Source organism: Phodopus roborovskii, unplaced genomic scaffold (assembly GCF_943737965.1).
Source record: "Phodopus roborovskii unplaced genomic scaffold, PHOROB, whole genome shotgun sequence".
Lineage (NCBI taxonomy): Eukaryota > Metazoa > Chordata > Mammalia > Rodentia > Cricetidae > Phodopus > Phodopus roborovskii.
Window position 1 is genome coordinate 28,174,731 of NW_026125295.1, and position 15,840 is coordinate 28,190,570.

Genomic DNA, 15,840 nt, shown 5'->3' on the forward strand with positions numbered 1-15,840 from the left:
CCAATAAAAAAAAAATGCCTTGATACTGAAAATGACTAATCATCAACATATACACCCATAGTAGACATCACTACAATTTTAGGCCAAGTGAGATATATATTTTAAGTCACTAAATATTTTAAGCCTAAAAACTTTTAGGAGTCACAGGGATGGCTCAGTATATGATAGTGTTTGCTGTGCAAGCATAAGGACTTATGACCCAGATCCATAGTAAAAGCCCGTCACTCTAATACTGCAGGGTCATAGACAGAGGTGGGTGGTTAGGACTGACTGTCCTTCAGTCTGGTTCCAGGGAAGTGAAAGATGACAGCTGTCTCAAGGGAATAAGGTGGATATTTGATAGACACAGACATCTCAGGCCCTATTCTGGCTTCTGCACATGATAGGTGCACAAGGTATACACAAACATACACTGCACATGCAAAACATCTGGAAATAATGGGAATTTGTGAAATACGTTTCCTGAAGGAAGAAATAACTTACCCCAATTTATCTATATTTTAAATTACTTTTATACACAAACACGAAGATACACAAAATGAAATACTCTATCATCAATAATTGGGATCTTAGGGGTTTGAGATACCTTTGTGGTGTTTGTGTGTGTGTGGTGATTAAGATTAATCCTAGCCTACACATACTAAGACACACAACTATGTTTGAAAGGAATTATGTAGATAAAGGCACCTTAAGTATTTTACACTTGATGCATAGAGTGCTTTTTAAGACACTTATGTCCAACCCACTCACTGGAAAATGCTGGCTCACATGATTTTCCAGGAGAGACCGCAGTGTTTTCAACAGGACATCAAGGACTAAGCCACTAGTGATACCATGATGAGCTATGAAATCGCCCATATGCTATGGCTTCTGCATTTAGGATTCTCTTGCCCGCTTCATCTTTCCAGCCTCACAGCTGGCTCAGCTGGCCACTTCCTACTTTTAAGAACACTTTTTAAAACTAGCTACCAAGCAGGACAGGTGATGGGAAATTTTACAGCAGTTAAAATCATAAGAGAGAAAAAAATCCTGAGTGGGGACTCAAGGGATTGCCCAATAAATGAGTTAGGGCTATAATCATTTCTGATTATGCTAAAGCCCTTCCCAAGAAGAGACCCTAGCAGTGAGCTGGACTGGCACAGGGCATAAGAGTCAGCACAATAGCCTTGCCTTTTCACAAGCAGCTTTCAACATGTGGTCTTGAGTGTCAACCTGGCATTCACTGAACTGTTCACACAATTGTTCAGTAAGCAGAGTTTTACAAGCACCCTATTGGAAGTTTTACAGGACCAAAAGCCAGCTCTTTCTGGTGTAGAGTATTAGCGATGTCAAGGAGGAAGACACATATTCTCCGCAGGAGCTTTAACTACACAACCTTTGGATGGTGAATTTAAATGTAAGACATCCACTATTACAGTCATAATATTATTTATCTGTTTTGTTTAAATCTTTATCCAAAGTTGAATTCATAACCTGATTAAATATTTTGACTCAGATTAGAGAAAAATATAAGTGACTTCCACACAACTCCTGAACTGACTCCTGCATCTGCATCTATGACACATACATGCAAAGTGGTGCCTTGGGACTTTAATGGAATAATTCGGGAGAAATATTTTCTTGACGTTCATCTACTAGAATAATTTAATATATGTTATTCAGACATACATCCCCATGTTTCTGGCTTCTGCTTGACTTAGATTTTCTTCTGGTCCTACTATTTTGATGGTGCTGATCTCATGCTTGGCTTTATCAAAAAACACTTTGATGTCCTTTTCATGATAGACTTCCTGTAACAAATTTTAAATATAAAAAATGAGTGAGGAAACAGACTCTGAATTGTTCATTAAAAACAATGCTTCATACTCAAAGTGTGAATTATATAATTTAGTTGAAAAAAATCACACAAAGAACATAAAATAGATTTGTATCAATACCCAAAAGGAGTAGCTGTTTTAAAATTATTTCAGTATTTACTCATAGGTCAAGTCCTGCAATAATACTTAAACCCTAGTCATTAAAGAGAATTCTAACTGAAGGGGGGGAAATTTTGCTGCCTAAGAACCTTAGATATTTGCCATAAAAAATCCAGAAAAGAGGTTTATTAAATGTAATAGATAATAATCTGTTATGTATATAAACAGCCTCATTGTACAAGATAAAATTTAACAATAATCCTTGAAGCCAAAGAGTGCAATTAATGACAACATAAAAAATTGTCTTTAGACAAAAAGACTATTTAACAAATTCATATTGATAGATAGCCAGCTGCTAGTGTAAAACCACCAATTTAAAATGATTCATAATTCAGCAGTACTGAAGTTCAGGAAGATTCCTTCTCTAGCACCAGTGTGTGAGAAGTTTTTTTTTATGCATCACATCTCACTCTGTCTCTCAAAAGTGCTGTCACAGCATGGTAAGGTCAGCTATCACATAAGACCGCAGGACAGAGCCATAAAAAGAATGATAAAAACTGAAGGTAAGGAATTTAAGGCCATTTGAAAGCAGGTAAAAGGGCAACAGAAAGCACAATACCACGAATGTAAAAGTGCTTGAGTTAAGTATCTATATTATGATTAATTTTGGACAGCAAATGTCTGATATTTATTCTTTGAACTTGTTAAAAGTGGGTTTCTGAAATTTGAAAAAGTCTCTGGAAAAAAAATGAATGATTATAAGACATACCAAAAAATAATAGTTAAACAAAAGCCTATTACCACAAAAGCAGAAAACAGTAAGCTTTGTGGCTATCACCTGAGAAAGAAATAAAAACAAATACTGACAGAACTGACTTATGTTTGAATATTTTGTGTTTGGGAGGATCTGAAGGTACTGTAATAAATAAAAATATCGAGTTTCTGTGGTAAGGAGCATGCCACTTTGAGACAGATGAGAGGGTGTCAGTTCTGATGCTATGGTATTATTGCTGGAAAAATCATCAACGGCTAGTCTATAAAAGCCCCAAAGTCACCCAATGCAAAGGAACAGGCTCTTCTGCACACCCTCATTAATTGTGCTGACAAACTGTGAAAATGGCTAATACTCAGCCATTCTGAGCTACAGAAACTGTCAGTTTCAAGTGGCTCAGCCTAATATTAGATTAAATTTTCAATTCTTAACTCACGACAGAAGTAAAACATTCTATCTATTTGGTTTTTTGTTGCAAGAGGAGTTGCTTCAAAAAAAAAAAAAAAAAAAAAAAAAAAAAAGTCCCCATATGCAACCCTCAAGACCAAAATACTTACTTTGTTATGAATGAAGAGTTTAAGTGCTTCTTTGGGATAATCCAGTGATAACAGTAAGTCCAGGAATCGAGGTAAAAAGGGGGTTGGTTGTTCAATAAAAACACCTATTGTTACCTTTGGATGAACCTAAGTTTTATAGCAAACACAAAAGCAAAATATGATCAGTAAGCTCTGTTCAAATCTTAGCTACTATCACACTGGAGGGAGGGGGTCACAACAGCAGCAAAACAAAACCAAGAAAAGACTTTCAACAGACAGACTTTCTCATCAGCATAATCATGAAACTGGCATCAACCACAGATAGCCCTCTGACACTGCAAGTCAATGTCTATGAAGCCAATCAAAGTGACTTTATTGAATTACCCTTTTCTTGTAACTTGGATTTATAACTCAAAGTTATTACCCTATTCACCATACGGATGACACAACCTACGTAACTGGTCTACTTCCTTCAGGGCTCCTCTCAAAGAAGCCAAACTCTGTTTTGAAAAATTCTATAAAAACCACAGAGTTAGGTTAGGGATGCTGCTGACTGGTAGAGTGCCTATCTCCAGGCATGGAGGAAGGAGAGAGACAGGAGACAGGAAAAAGGAAAGGGGGTGTGGGATGGAGAAGAAGAGGGAGGAGGGAGAGGAATGATCTAATCTTAATAATAGGCTTTGTTGTTTTTACTTTCTTTTGGCATATTACTCCATGTAAGAAAAACTACTTTCTCTCAGTAATACATTATCTTAATGCAAATTTTGTATACATTTTCCTAAATCCACTTTAAGCATGTCTTAGGGGTAGTATCCTGTTATTTTTTTCATATAAAATATCTGGAATACACATTGACCATGGCAGTCTTTGGGATGGGTGGTGTTTTAGCAAAGGGAATAGAAGCTCCTGGTTGAAAGGGTTACAATTAAAGTAGTAAACAGGCTTACAAGTGAGTTCCTATGCAATGGGACTAAAGCCAGAGCTATGTGAGGTCTTCATGGGGCCCAAACATGCTTAGCAAGCTCACCACCACTGAACTAGAAACTCAGACCCAGAAATACAAATGTATTTTAATCCCACACATGTTAAGTCTTGAATTGGTTATGTCTTCCCATCTCTTCCCACATATCCCTCCATTATCTGGATATGTGAACATCTGTTTGCAAGGAAGAATGCCTGTCCACTGTGCTCTGTCAGTTCACTGGCCCAAACGCTGAGTGCTAAATGAGTAAATAAATGCAAAGAACTGGGAACAGTGCACCTACCCTCTAGGAGTTTTCAGTTTAATGGAATAAGAGTCAAGAGTAGGTCACGATCTTCTCTTATGTGTTTAATTCACATAACCTAATTGCCTTAGAAGTTAACCACCTCACATTTATACACAAGCAAGAAAGAACTCAGAGGAGTAATTCAGAGACATTGCATGCTTCTATTTTAGTTTTTTAAAAGTAATAGTGACACAAGAGTTAAATATTTATTAAACTAATTTATCTATTAAATTAAAAATATTTCTAAAATATGCACGTAAAGGGCCAGCAAGATGACTCAGTACGGTGTTTGCCAACAAGCCTATCAGTCTGACCCACAGGACTCACACAGTAAGAGAAGCAACTATTGCAAACTGTCCTCTGACCTCCTCCACACATGCAGACAGAATGTGCACCCTAACATGTACATAAACGCATGCACAAACATAGCATAAGTGAATAAAAATGTAATAAAAAATTAATTCTACCCAATAAGAAAATGCCATGGCCCACGTCTAAACACATGCTGTATCTGAGGTCTTAACTCCTACAAATGTTTCATTTCTATGTTCCTATTGCATGACTACTATGTTTTGAAAACCACAGACTTTTATTATACCTAGGAATAAGTTGTTTTTCCTTTCTAGCACATTTTGTAAGTCAAACATTGTTACAGAGCAAATTATTTATATTCAAAAAACATTATTTATACGCTGAATAAAAACTTCAACACTAGTATTTTATCCTTGAACCAGAAAGTTTAAACTAGAAGGGAAAATCCAAACAGAAGGAATTGCTTCTCCTTCCAGAGGACAACACCATTTTCTGCAAAAAGCATCAAGACAAGTGTTTAACCATCTCCATGGTGCAGATTCATTCAGAACTGTTCTGGCTCTCTTTCCAGATAGGAAACATTTAGTTTGTTGCTTCAAAGTCTGGCCAAAAAAACTGCTTATTTTTAAGTGACATAGAGCTCTCTTTAGAAGTTACTAAGTGTAGACAATTCACTTCCTATTCTCCCTTCAGACAGTGATGAGAAAGGAAGCATTGGTTTTGGGGAACCCAGTGCTCTGTGCTGTGGGACCCTTCCGCTCTACAGTCACACATGTCTCAGGGGACTCTGCTTTTGCCAACGCTGCCCTGCCTTCTCTGGCATGCTGTAGGTGCTCAGTCCACTTACGGCAAATGAGGTCAACTTTCAGCTGCTAATGCTTTCAAAACAATTCAAAAGTATAGGCTTCTAGATTTTCTAAGCCACTGTACTTTTTACATTATAAATCTGTTGTCAAATATACAATGGAAACTATAGAACAATTTGCCTTTTTTCACTGCGTTTCATGACAGTGTAGATTTTTGATACAAGTACACAAATGCCACTTACATCTACTGCAGACAAGTCAACTGTGTCAAAGTCACAAAGAGCACAGCCATTTTCCTGTGTCCATGAATTGGGAACATAGTTTCCAAAGTAATTCAGGAGAATCTAATGAATGTAGGAAAAAACAGATGAACAGAAGCAGTCCATACGCACCAAGTTCTCACTATCTAATCAATAGTTTCCCAGAATTCTGTGTGTGCCTGGTACAATCCCCTAATCACATTAACATGTATCACCAACATAAACACATTAAACAAAATTTTCTTTAGATGATGAATCATTAAGTGCTACAAACTACAACTAGAAATTTCCAAGTAGTTATAAAAATTGCAGGTCATATTATTTGATATAATTTGATATATAGAATAATATTAGAAATTACCACTGTAAAAAAAAATAGGCCAAACAAAGTTTTAAAGGAACAGATAACGGCATCTAGACAAACCACCATGAATCCTGTGTGCAGTAATAAGATCAATGTGTTTAAATGTTCAGCACAGACCCCTGCAGTAAATGGGGCAGGAGTAATGTGATCTCTCACCAACACATCACACTAAACAAAGAGTGAGGCCACTCCTTCACCCAAGAACATTAAGTCATTTCTACAGACACATCTGTCAGCCAGGCTTTAAAACAGTCACTGCAAGAACCAAGGAGAAGCGGAAGTGTAAGCTGCTTACCCATCTGCCAGGGTACCTCCTCCCTGACCGCCCCTCTCTTCTCAGTATCTACTGGGATTCATCTCATTTTTGTATAACTGTGATTTATGTTCTGAACTATTGTCAGTAAGGTGAGGAAGATACCAAAAGAAACAAGCACACTACCATTCCGTTTCAGCATTCAAAATAACTTGAAACTCTCTGAAACTGGGACATTGCAGAAGATATTCATTCTCCAGAGGTAAAGGTAACAAAGTGACTAGAACATCTGCAATCTTGATATCACACAGTGTCTGTTGTAAACTAGCATTACCATTGTAAGAACATACTCAAATCCTCATTATGCTTACATAGTCATGGTTTTTAGCTTGTTTGTTTTCGTTTTTGTTTTACGACAGGGTTTCAGGGCTGTCCTGGAACTGCTTTGTAGGCCAGTCTGCCCTAGCACCTGCAGGGTTCCACCTGCTCCCCCTCCCCAGGTGTTTGGATTAAAGGCTTGCCGCCACCTCTACCACCACCGGCTAATCATGTTTTGTTGTTGTTTTATTTTTCGAACAGGCAAAAGGAAGGTACTTGATGGAGAAAGGCAAACATATTAAAGATAGATGTGGAAGCACATAAAGGAGCGCTTACAAGACATTTCCAACTTCTTAAGACCCTAAAGTACAGCAGAGGAGGGGGCTACCCAGTCCTTTTACCAGAGTCCTTCCCCAGTTCTGTGCAAGTATTTCTACTGCACAGAAACTTCAGTTAGAAGGTAGGGGAACCAGGAAGCTATGCATTAGCATAGGAAAGCCCTTGCGCTGCCAGATTCTGTAAACATGGATACACTGACCCTCTGCAAACCTAAGACACAGGCAAGTACCACAAGGACAATTGCTTTGGATGATGTGGTAACTCAGAAGTCAGAAACGACACGGTCATGACAGTCATTATAACATTTCAAGAGTCATTATTTTTGAGCATGGTCATGTACACCTTTAATCTCAAAACTCCAGAGGTAAAGGCAGATGGATCTCTTTGAGTTCAAAGTCAGGGCATTCTACAAGTTGAGGTCATGCTAGTCAGGACTACAGAGTGACATGCTCTCAAACTGGGATAGGGAACAATGGTGGCACTGAAAAATTCATAAGAAGACACAGGAAGTACTTCTGATTGCCGGATAACAAAAGTGAGCATTAAAATAAGACACGGGCTGGGCGGTGGTGATGCACACCTTTAATCCCAGCACTCACTCGGGAGGCAGAGACAGGCCGATCCCTGTATGTTTGAGGCTAGCCTGATCTACAGAGTGAGTGTCAGGATTGGGTCCAAAGCTACACAGAGGAACCCTGTTTTGAAAAACGTAAAAAAATAAAATAAATGATTATACAAAAACGTGCCCCTTAATAGAATTTACTTTGAAGGGACACAAAGAATACAAATCATGAAATACATGACCTTCATTAGAATATCCTTGAAAATAATTTTAAAGGAAGGTAAAAGTCTCTGAAATTACTGGACACATTTAAAATCCTCACAACATATAAGGGCTGATAACTTTCCTACTTAGAAATACCATAAAAATTCAATATTTATGCCATGAACTAGTGTACTACATTCTCTGGTATGAGTATGAAAATGAAAATGGTTAATAGTCCTAAGGAGTAAAGTACAAAGTGGCTAACTTCAAGTTTTGAGAGATAAAATTTGATTTTGTAACTTTCCACCTTCTGCCCTTTGTTTCCAGAGTAATTAAAATATTGGGAAACAGTACCTTTGATGGGAAATGTCCTTGTATTTGTCATCCATGGCAGAGATTACCCATCCCCTCCCAGTTCACATACATCAGGGCATCTGTTTTCCCCATAACATCTGTGAATGTCTCTGCTGGCTGCTGTGGAAGGTGTGGAAAACAGCTTACGGGGCGAGGCTGTCTTGGGCTCCAGAGCACCGGGTGCTAGCATTTTCCCAAACCCTCTTCCAAGCTCCAAATATGACATCATCTGCACAGAGAGCCTACTCCCACCCCGTCTAGCTATTAATCAAGGTCATCTCTACTAATCACTATGATTTTGGGGCATGGAATAAGGTCACTCTTGTTATTATAAATCAAATTAGTCAAAGAAATTACTTCTTTTTATGTGCAACACAGGTGATTATTCTAAGATCTCTGAACAATTGGGAGAATACAGCTTATTTTCCAGTCCTCTGGCCTTTACTGTTCCTAAAAAAAGTAGACATTAAAGTCAAGTATCCATCTATAGAATAAAAGGTTTATTTTAAATTGATGCTATACTGCATAAAAGACAATGTAAATAAACTGTTCACACTCAAGTTTTTCAAAGAATATTTTTAAAAAGATGATGGCCCTCCCATATTGCTCCATAGTCCAACTCTGAGAACCAGACAACAAACTAAAGGGCACAGCTACTCACTTTGGTGGGCCCGTTTCCGTTAATTAACACTGGCAATGTTTCATAAAATGTATTCTTCACTCTGCTTTTACCATTTTCAAATTTTAAAACCACTTCATCTGGGTTAAAAAGAGAAACATTTTTGTTAACTTCGAACATTTGTAGGTCTATAGATTTCCAAGACACCCAATCTCATTTCTCAATGCATAGAAACTATCTTCCCCAAGACAAGAGTTAGCAAAATCGAAGGACAGTGTGGACAATCACAGGCTGACTTCCAACTAAATGCCTGAGCACTAAGCCAGGTTGTCAAATGCTTGGTTGGTCCCTGAGCTGTTTCCTAGCAGTGTGGTTCCAGCTGGATTCACTATCACAACTTGTCCACCTGAAGTGGACCCAGATTGGCCTTGAAGGCTTATTCTAGAAACAGCAAGCAGTATGTGTATGGTAAAGGCACATTGTCTGGAATAAGCAAGACTTTCCCAGCTGACCAGCCATCTGATAGCTGTACAGCTCTCAAATGGCCTTCTGTGAAGATTCAAAAATACAGAGTACCATGAGAGATGTTGTGTTTGTATATCAGCTTCTTTCCTCACTACATATCTTCTATCTAATTGCTCTATGGACAGCAACATGAACTGGACAGAATTATAACATATTCTTAATTTTTAAAATAACCTGCATTAATAGATAAAATACTGATATTTACTATATAGATTAATGCACTAATGTGTCATACCACAGTATGTGTATTTCTAAATAAATAACAATATCAAGGATATTCACAAGTATGTACATGGGCAATCGCTATGTAGATGTACTCACATATGCAGGGGTGCACATGTTCTGTGTGTGGACTCACAAGTATGCAAGCGTGTGTACAAGTTCTGCTTGAGTAATCACAAATGTGCAGTTGTGTGCACACAATGTATGTTTACTTGTAAGTATACAGGCATACTCACATGTTTTGTGAGTCAGTACTTAAAAGTGTACATCTATACATACATGCTATGTGTGCACTCATGTGCAAGTATATATTCATGTGCACACACACTATATATACACTCACAAGTATGAAAATATGCTTGGTTTTGTAGTCACAAGTATACATGTGTGCCCATATGCTCTGTAAGAGTGTACTCACATATGTTCTGGTGTGTATACATTCTTTGTGAGTATACTCATACATGGAGGTATATGCATATTTTGTTTATATACTCAAAAGTGTGAAGGTGTTATGCACAAACACTAACATGTGTAGGTAGGTGTGAGTGCATACTGTTAGAATGTACTCACTTGTGTGTCAGTGTGGACACATACTCTGAGTATACTCACACAAGTTCATGTGTGTACACATGCTTTTCACATGTACTCACAAGTGTGTTGGTGTGTATATGCTCTTTGTATATACTCATAAGGGCATACGTGAGTGAGAATGTTCTGTAGGAGTTTACTCACATATGCTGGTGTGCACATGTGCTCCCTGTAGGAGTTTATTCATAAGTGTGCATCTATGAGCACATGCTGTTCTCACAAGTGTGCAGATGTACTCAAATATGTGCCCACACTGCAGATAGGCCTAAGTGTGTAGGGTGGATATGCACTCTGTAGGATGGAGTGTACTCTTAGTAAAGGATTTTTGTGGATTATGTGGAAACATCAAGTAAAGTTCAGTATTTGATTTTTTTTTTTTTTTAACATTTTAAAAGTTGCCATCTTGGTCAAAGCCTCAAATGGTCTAATACAGGAGAGAATGCTGAAAACGGGCATTTTGTGAGTAGAAGTATGGGCATCTGTACCTGTAGCTCCATTCAGGGCCTGGAAAATTTTGCATTTGTGATCCAACGTGATGTTAAAAGCTTCCTTAAAAATTAAAAAAAAAAAAAAAAAAAAGGAAAATAGGTTAACATTGAAAACTACAACAGAAAACAGAAACAGTCAACACAGTCATATTAATCAATGTATCTTTGGGGGAATTTACAGATCAAAATACTTGTTCAGTGTATTAATGAAAATATTCAGCGATCTAAAGACAGACACCACAGCAGCTGCAAACACCGTGGAACACACACACATAGACCTTGCTTCCCTGGTGACAGTGTGTAGAACTCACAGTTCAAGAAACATTACAGTTGCATCTATGGTGCACCTAAGATGCACAAACTGTTACTTCCTATTATTTAAACACATTTTTGTTTTCAAATTAGTTTGTTCTTTTCCTGAATTGAAAATTAAATCAATTTTACAAATTTTCTCTATCAAGTCTGTGGCAGATCTTTTCTAGCAATCCCCAGATTTTCAGCATGGCCCATGTATTTGAAAAAGCATGAAATTCCATTTATGTGTTACATGCAGTTACATGATATGCTGTCAAAGAAAAGTAAATGCACTTCCTGACCCTTTCTGAAAGGCTAGCTAAGGAGTGTGCACAAATTTAAATGGTACTTAAAAAAAAAAAAAAAAAAACTATTCTGCATTTTATGTGTCTAGACTATGGTTGTGATGACTGGGCCTCCAGTAGTCATTCTGGCTACAGAGAACATGCTGAAAATATGCAACTCCAGACCACATATGAAGCAGCGAAGCACCACCATGCTTTTCATATGTAAGAAGGAGAAAATAAACATACAGACAAACATCTACCATATTTAACACACTACTATTTTTAGTTATTTTATTTGTAATCAATTATAGTGTTTTCATTAGGAAATAAGGCTGTCTCTGGCCCCTAGAATCTCAGGCCACAACCTCTGGAATTTCACTATCTACTCATTGCATGATTTATACTCTAAAGCACTGTTTTTTCTGCTCCCCCTTTTTTGGCCAGTATGTACATGGGGGGGGGGGGTGCGTGCGTGTGTGCGTGTGTGTGCGTGCGTGTGTGTAACCCTGAGTATAAATGTCTGTGGAAGCCAGAAGTAGACACTGAGTATCTTTCTGAATTGCTCTCCACCTTATATGGGGCAAGGTCTCTCATTTAAATCTGGAGCTCACCAGTTCAGCTAATCTAGCCAGCCAGCTTTCTCCAGGGACCTCCAGCCTGTTTCTCAGAACTGAGAGTGCAGGTGAGCCTGCTTGGCACTTATGTGGTACTGAGGATCCCAACTTGGTCTTCAAGCTGACAAGGTGTGTGTTTTACCCATTCAGCCACTTGCTCAGCCCCTTTACAAACATTCTGAGTCCTCTAGTTGGCTATAAATATATAAGATCTATCTTCACAGCACCATGTCCTGCAATGTATCTTCAATACCAGCCACTTGGACAATGGTGAGGCACCTCCAACCTCCAAAGAATGAATCTTACAGAGATGTCCATTCCAGTGTGACAAACTCTTTTTGAGTGGGCTTATCCATGTCATTTCAAAATATTGCCAGGTACAGTGGTAGACTTTTGAAAGTGCTGCTGTTTATTATCATGTCTCCATGATTGACGGCTGCTCCAAATTTGACATCGTTGTCTGGTATTGCTTTTGGTCTCCAGGCTCAGAAACTTTACTCACCCTATTCATTCTGATATTGAGAGCCCTGGCACTGAGTATACAGCAACTGAGGCTGCACATTGGTAGAGGCTGGCTCTGAATTTTCTAGTCATCTGATGTGTGTTTCCACATAATAAGGCAACTAACAGGGTCTTAAATCTACCTTCCCCCTCTAATGAACCTAAACTGGGCAAGATTTTTGACTTGGCCACTGAGAGATATAGTGACAAAGAGTTCTCATAGCCAAAGAAGGAAGACAAAAGTCTGCTTGTTCCACAGATTTGCACTATTTCAGCTGTGATAATAACAAAAAAATAATTTGCAATTCAGATTCCCAAAACTCTTTTGTTTATGACCACTTCACTGAGGAAAACATTAAAAAAAAAAAAATCAAAGTAACCAAAACAGAAAAAGAGGAATTGCAAGCTGTTCCTCACCCTCTTTACTGGATCGATGTAAACTTTAGTGTAAAAGAGCTGATCATCATCATTATCCTGCAGATTCCACTCCTGGACCAAATGGCTGATGTATGGAGCATAGCCAATAAAGCCTGCAACACACAAACACAGCTGAGCGCTCAGGATTCGAAGACCTAAATGCTTGTCAATGTTAGCTCCATTGAAAAGCTGACAAAGTTGGAAAGTCAAGAGGTCCAACTTTTATATATGTATACTATAATGGAGAAACACTACTAATTACAACACAAAGCAAAACACTCAAAAGTGCTTTTAAATATGCATCCCTAAGAACTTACTTTTGCAAGGTTACTAAGGGAAGGCTAACTAGGGACAGAGCAGAGTATGATGGAATTCCTCTCAACCTAGTGAATTGCTCTTCTTGAACCCACTGACAAGGAACCACTATTTCTGAATGAACGAAATGTCTCCTGCTGCGCCAAGATTCCAATGTAGGCAAAGAATGTGGGTTGTCACCAACTACAAAAACCCTGAAGAAATTTTCTATCTAGGGAATTTGGGGAATGTTTTCCATCACTTGAAACCAGTCTTACTGTGCCTGGTAAACCATTTTTCTGGCTAGAAATTATATGTCATTGTCTGGAAAAAGGAAGTCTAAAATTGGAGTGTTCCCCTTGGCCTTCGAGCCTACGTGATAAATCTGCCAGCGGCATGTATCTCTGAAGACAGAGACAACAGGATCATTTTCACATCTTCCCCTGAATTTCAGACACGCAGCCCACTGCTCTGCTTCATTGACAGACAACACTCACCACACACAGATCAAACCCGCCTGTTTGTATGTGAGCCTTGTGTGTGCAGGTGCTCACATAGGTCAGACGACAATGTTAGATCCCTTTGAAGTGAATTACATGACTTGTGAGTTAGACGATGTAATGTGGGTACCAGGAACTGGACAACCAGTGAGCATTCAACCAGTAATTTTTAATTACTATGAATGATCTTCAATAATAAAAAATATTGATATAAGTTTTTCCAATGGCTTGCATTATTTTATTACAAAAATGTTTCCTTACCCTTCTTTTACAGCCAACAGTGAAATAAAATTACATTCATATGCATTCATAATTTATTTTTTTTCTATTAACATATTTTAAAGCTAAATGGTGAATTTTTACTAAGCCAAAACTCATGTCCTGTAAACATCTCTCACAGTTTCTGAAATCACACATTGCTCCCTGCCTTCTCATTAATAATCCCAACTGTAGATAGAAGCTTGGTGCTTTATCTCCAAGGACTTTCCCTGTTACTGACAAAAGCACATACCTGCTAATGTCTGTCATTTCCATAGCACTGAGCATCCCTCTGAAATTTCCCTCAGTGGTTATATTACTGTTCAGATGAATGGCTACTATAGTATATCATGTACATGCTATTTCTAAGAAAAAAAATTAATTGGACACAAAATACAACCTAATCCAAAGCTCTGCACATTTTTAAAAATTATGTTTTAAAAGTCTCTAATGTGGGCTAAATTGTAAAATGAGCTATGGTAGTGGAGGACTTGCTAGTCAGGGTAGAGGAGTGACACCATACACAGGGGCAATGGCTCCAAGGGAGAAAGAAGGGTGAACAACCAGCTCAGTAGCAGGGCAGTGAGGTCAGCAGACTAACATGGCCAAACCTAGATACTGACTTGAATACAACAATGCCCTCAGTGATGGCAAACAATCAGATACAATATACACAAGGGTCAAGAGGTCCCAAAGGCACAGACAATATGTGTTGTGATGGAGGGAAGGGGGCTCTAAAAAGGCACAGACTTAAGCTGGAGGTCTCAGAGGTCCATGATTCAAACAGTACTAAATTATCATGTGGGGGTGGATTGCTAAAATGATATATAGATGTAAATGTTGAGCTTTGACTCACCACAGAGAAATGACTAGCTTGCTAACAGCTACATTACCATAGATGACTAAGCAATGTCTGCAACCCACACATGCTTTTATGGAGCTGTGTGACACAGGATCCACTGTGGATTCAAAAACCACTCAAACACCCATTTCCTAACATGGCTTGCAACTAGACCTAACCTAGCTCTCTGCCATGCTATAATATACATTATATTGGTAAATTGACATGTTTTATTTAAGCTTGTTGAACAGCTAGGAGTCCTCTCTTGCATCAAATTCAAGTATGTTTATGTCAAGTGTGTCTAACGCCATGTCCTGGGCCAGGTTGATCCCTGGTTCTAAAATGGAAAAAACACCCTGTTTAATTGAACAGCTTTAGGGAAAACTGTTTCCAACATTTGTTACTGTTCTTTATCCCACAACAGGAAGCCAGAAGCTCACTGATGGGGGCCTCTGAGGAACCCACTGCTGCTGCTTCTTCCTCAGTCAATTTCTGATGGATGCTGTGAGAGTCGTGATCTGACAATGGAGTTAGCCTTGTTTGAACTACTTCTGCATACTATAAATGGCTAATTTGATGTTTGATGTTTCTATCTGCAACTATCCCTTTTAGTTTGCTTTGATACACTAAATCAACTCACTCATTTGAAACCAAAAGTAGGGTTTTCACAGGTTATTCTTACACAGAACTCACATGTCCTCCATCCTACATGGTTAGACGTAGGCTCTATCTATGTGTTTACATTAATCACAGCTCTAGAAAACACAGTTCTACAGTCACAACATGCCCAAGGTCAAATTTTCATTAATCATTAAGGCAGTGAGTGTGATCACTGTTATTTATTATGTGGTGACTCGATAGAGAATGCAACACTTCCATACACTCAGACACTATACATATTGGCTACAAAAGCCAAAATAAGTAACTCAACACAATATATTTTAAAACAAATCACATTAGCAAGTGGCTGTTTTCAATCATGTGCATGAACTTTTGCAAAGTAAACTTACTAAACTTAATATGCTGGACCCAAACCTCTCAATAAATGATAATCAGAAGGCTTGAATTCTCACTTGCAACATGGAAGTTCAGCCATCCAAATGGCTTAGATATGTGGATAAGACATGG

General features: G+C 38.3%; 1 protein-coding gene across 2 annotated transcripts in view; it reads right to left on the minus strand.

Moving 5' to 3' along the window:
• Plod2 (procollagen-lysine,2-oxoglutarate 5-dioxygenase 2) overlaps positions 1 to 15,840 on the minus strand; it is a 70,530-nt gene that overhangs the window by 13,825 nt on the left and 40,865 nt on the right. For both annotated transcript variants that reach the window (XM_051207166.1, XM_051207159.1), the window contains exons 5-10: positions 12,820 to 12,932; positions 10,704 to 10,767; positions 8,926 to 9,023; positions 5,853 to 5,954; positions 3,246 to 3,371; positions 1,669 to 1,790 (exon numbers count right to left, since the gene is read on the minus strand). In XM_051207166.1, coding sequence (XP_051063123.1) covers positions 1,669 to 1,790; positions 3,246 to 3,371; positions 5,853 to 5,954; positions 8,926 to 9,023; positions 10,704 to 10,767; positions 12,820 to 12,932 — 625 coding nt within the window. The remainder of the gene's footprint in view (positions 1 to 1,668; positions 1,791 to 3,245; positions 3,372 to 5,852; positions 5,955 to 8,925; positions 9,024 to 10,703; positions 10,768 to 12,819; positions 12,933 to 15,840) is intronic.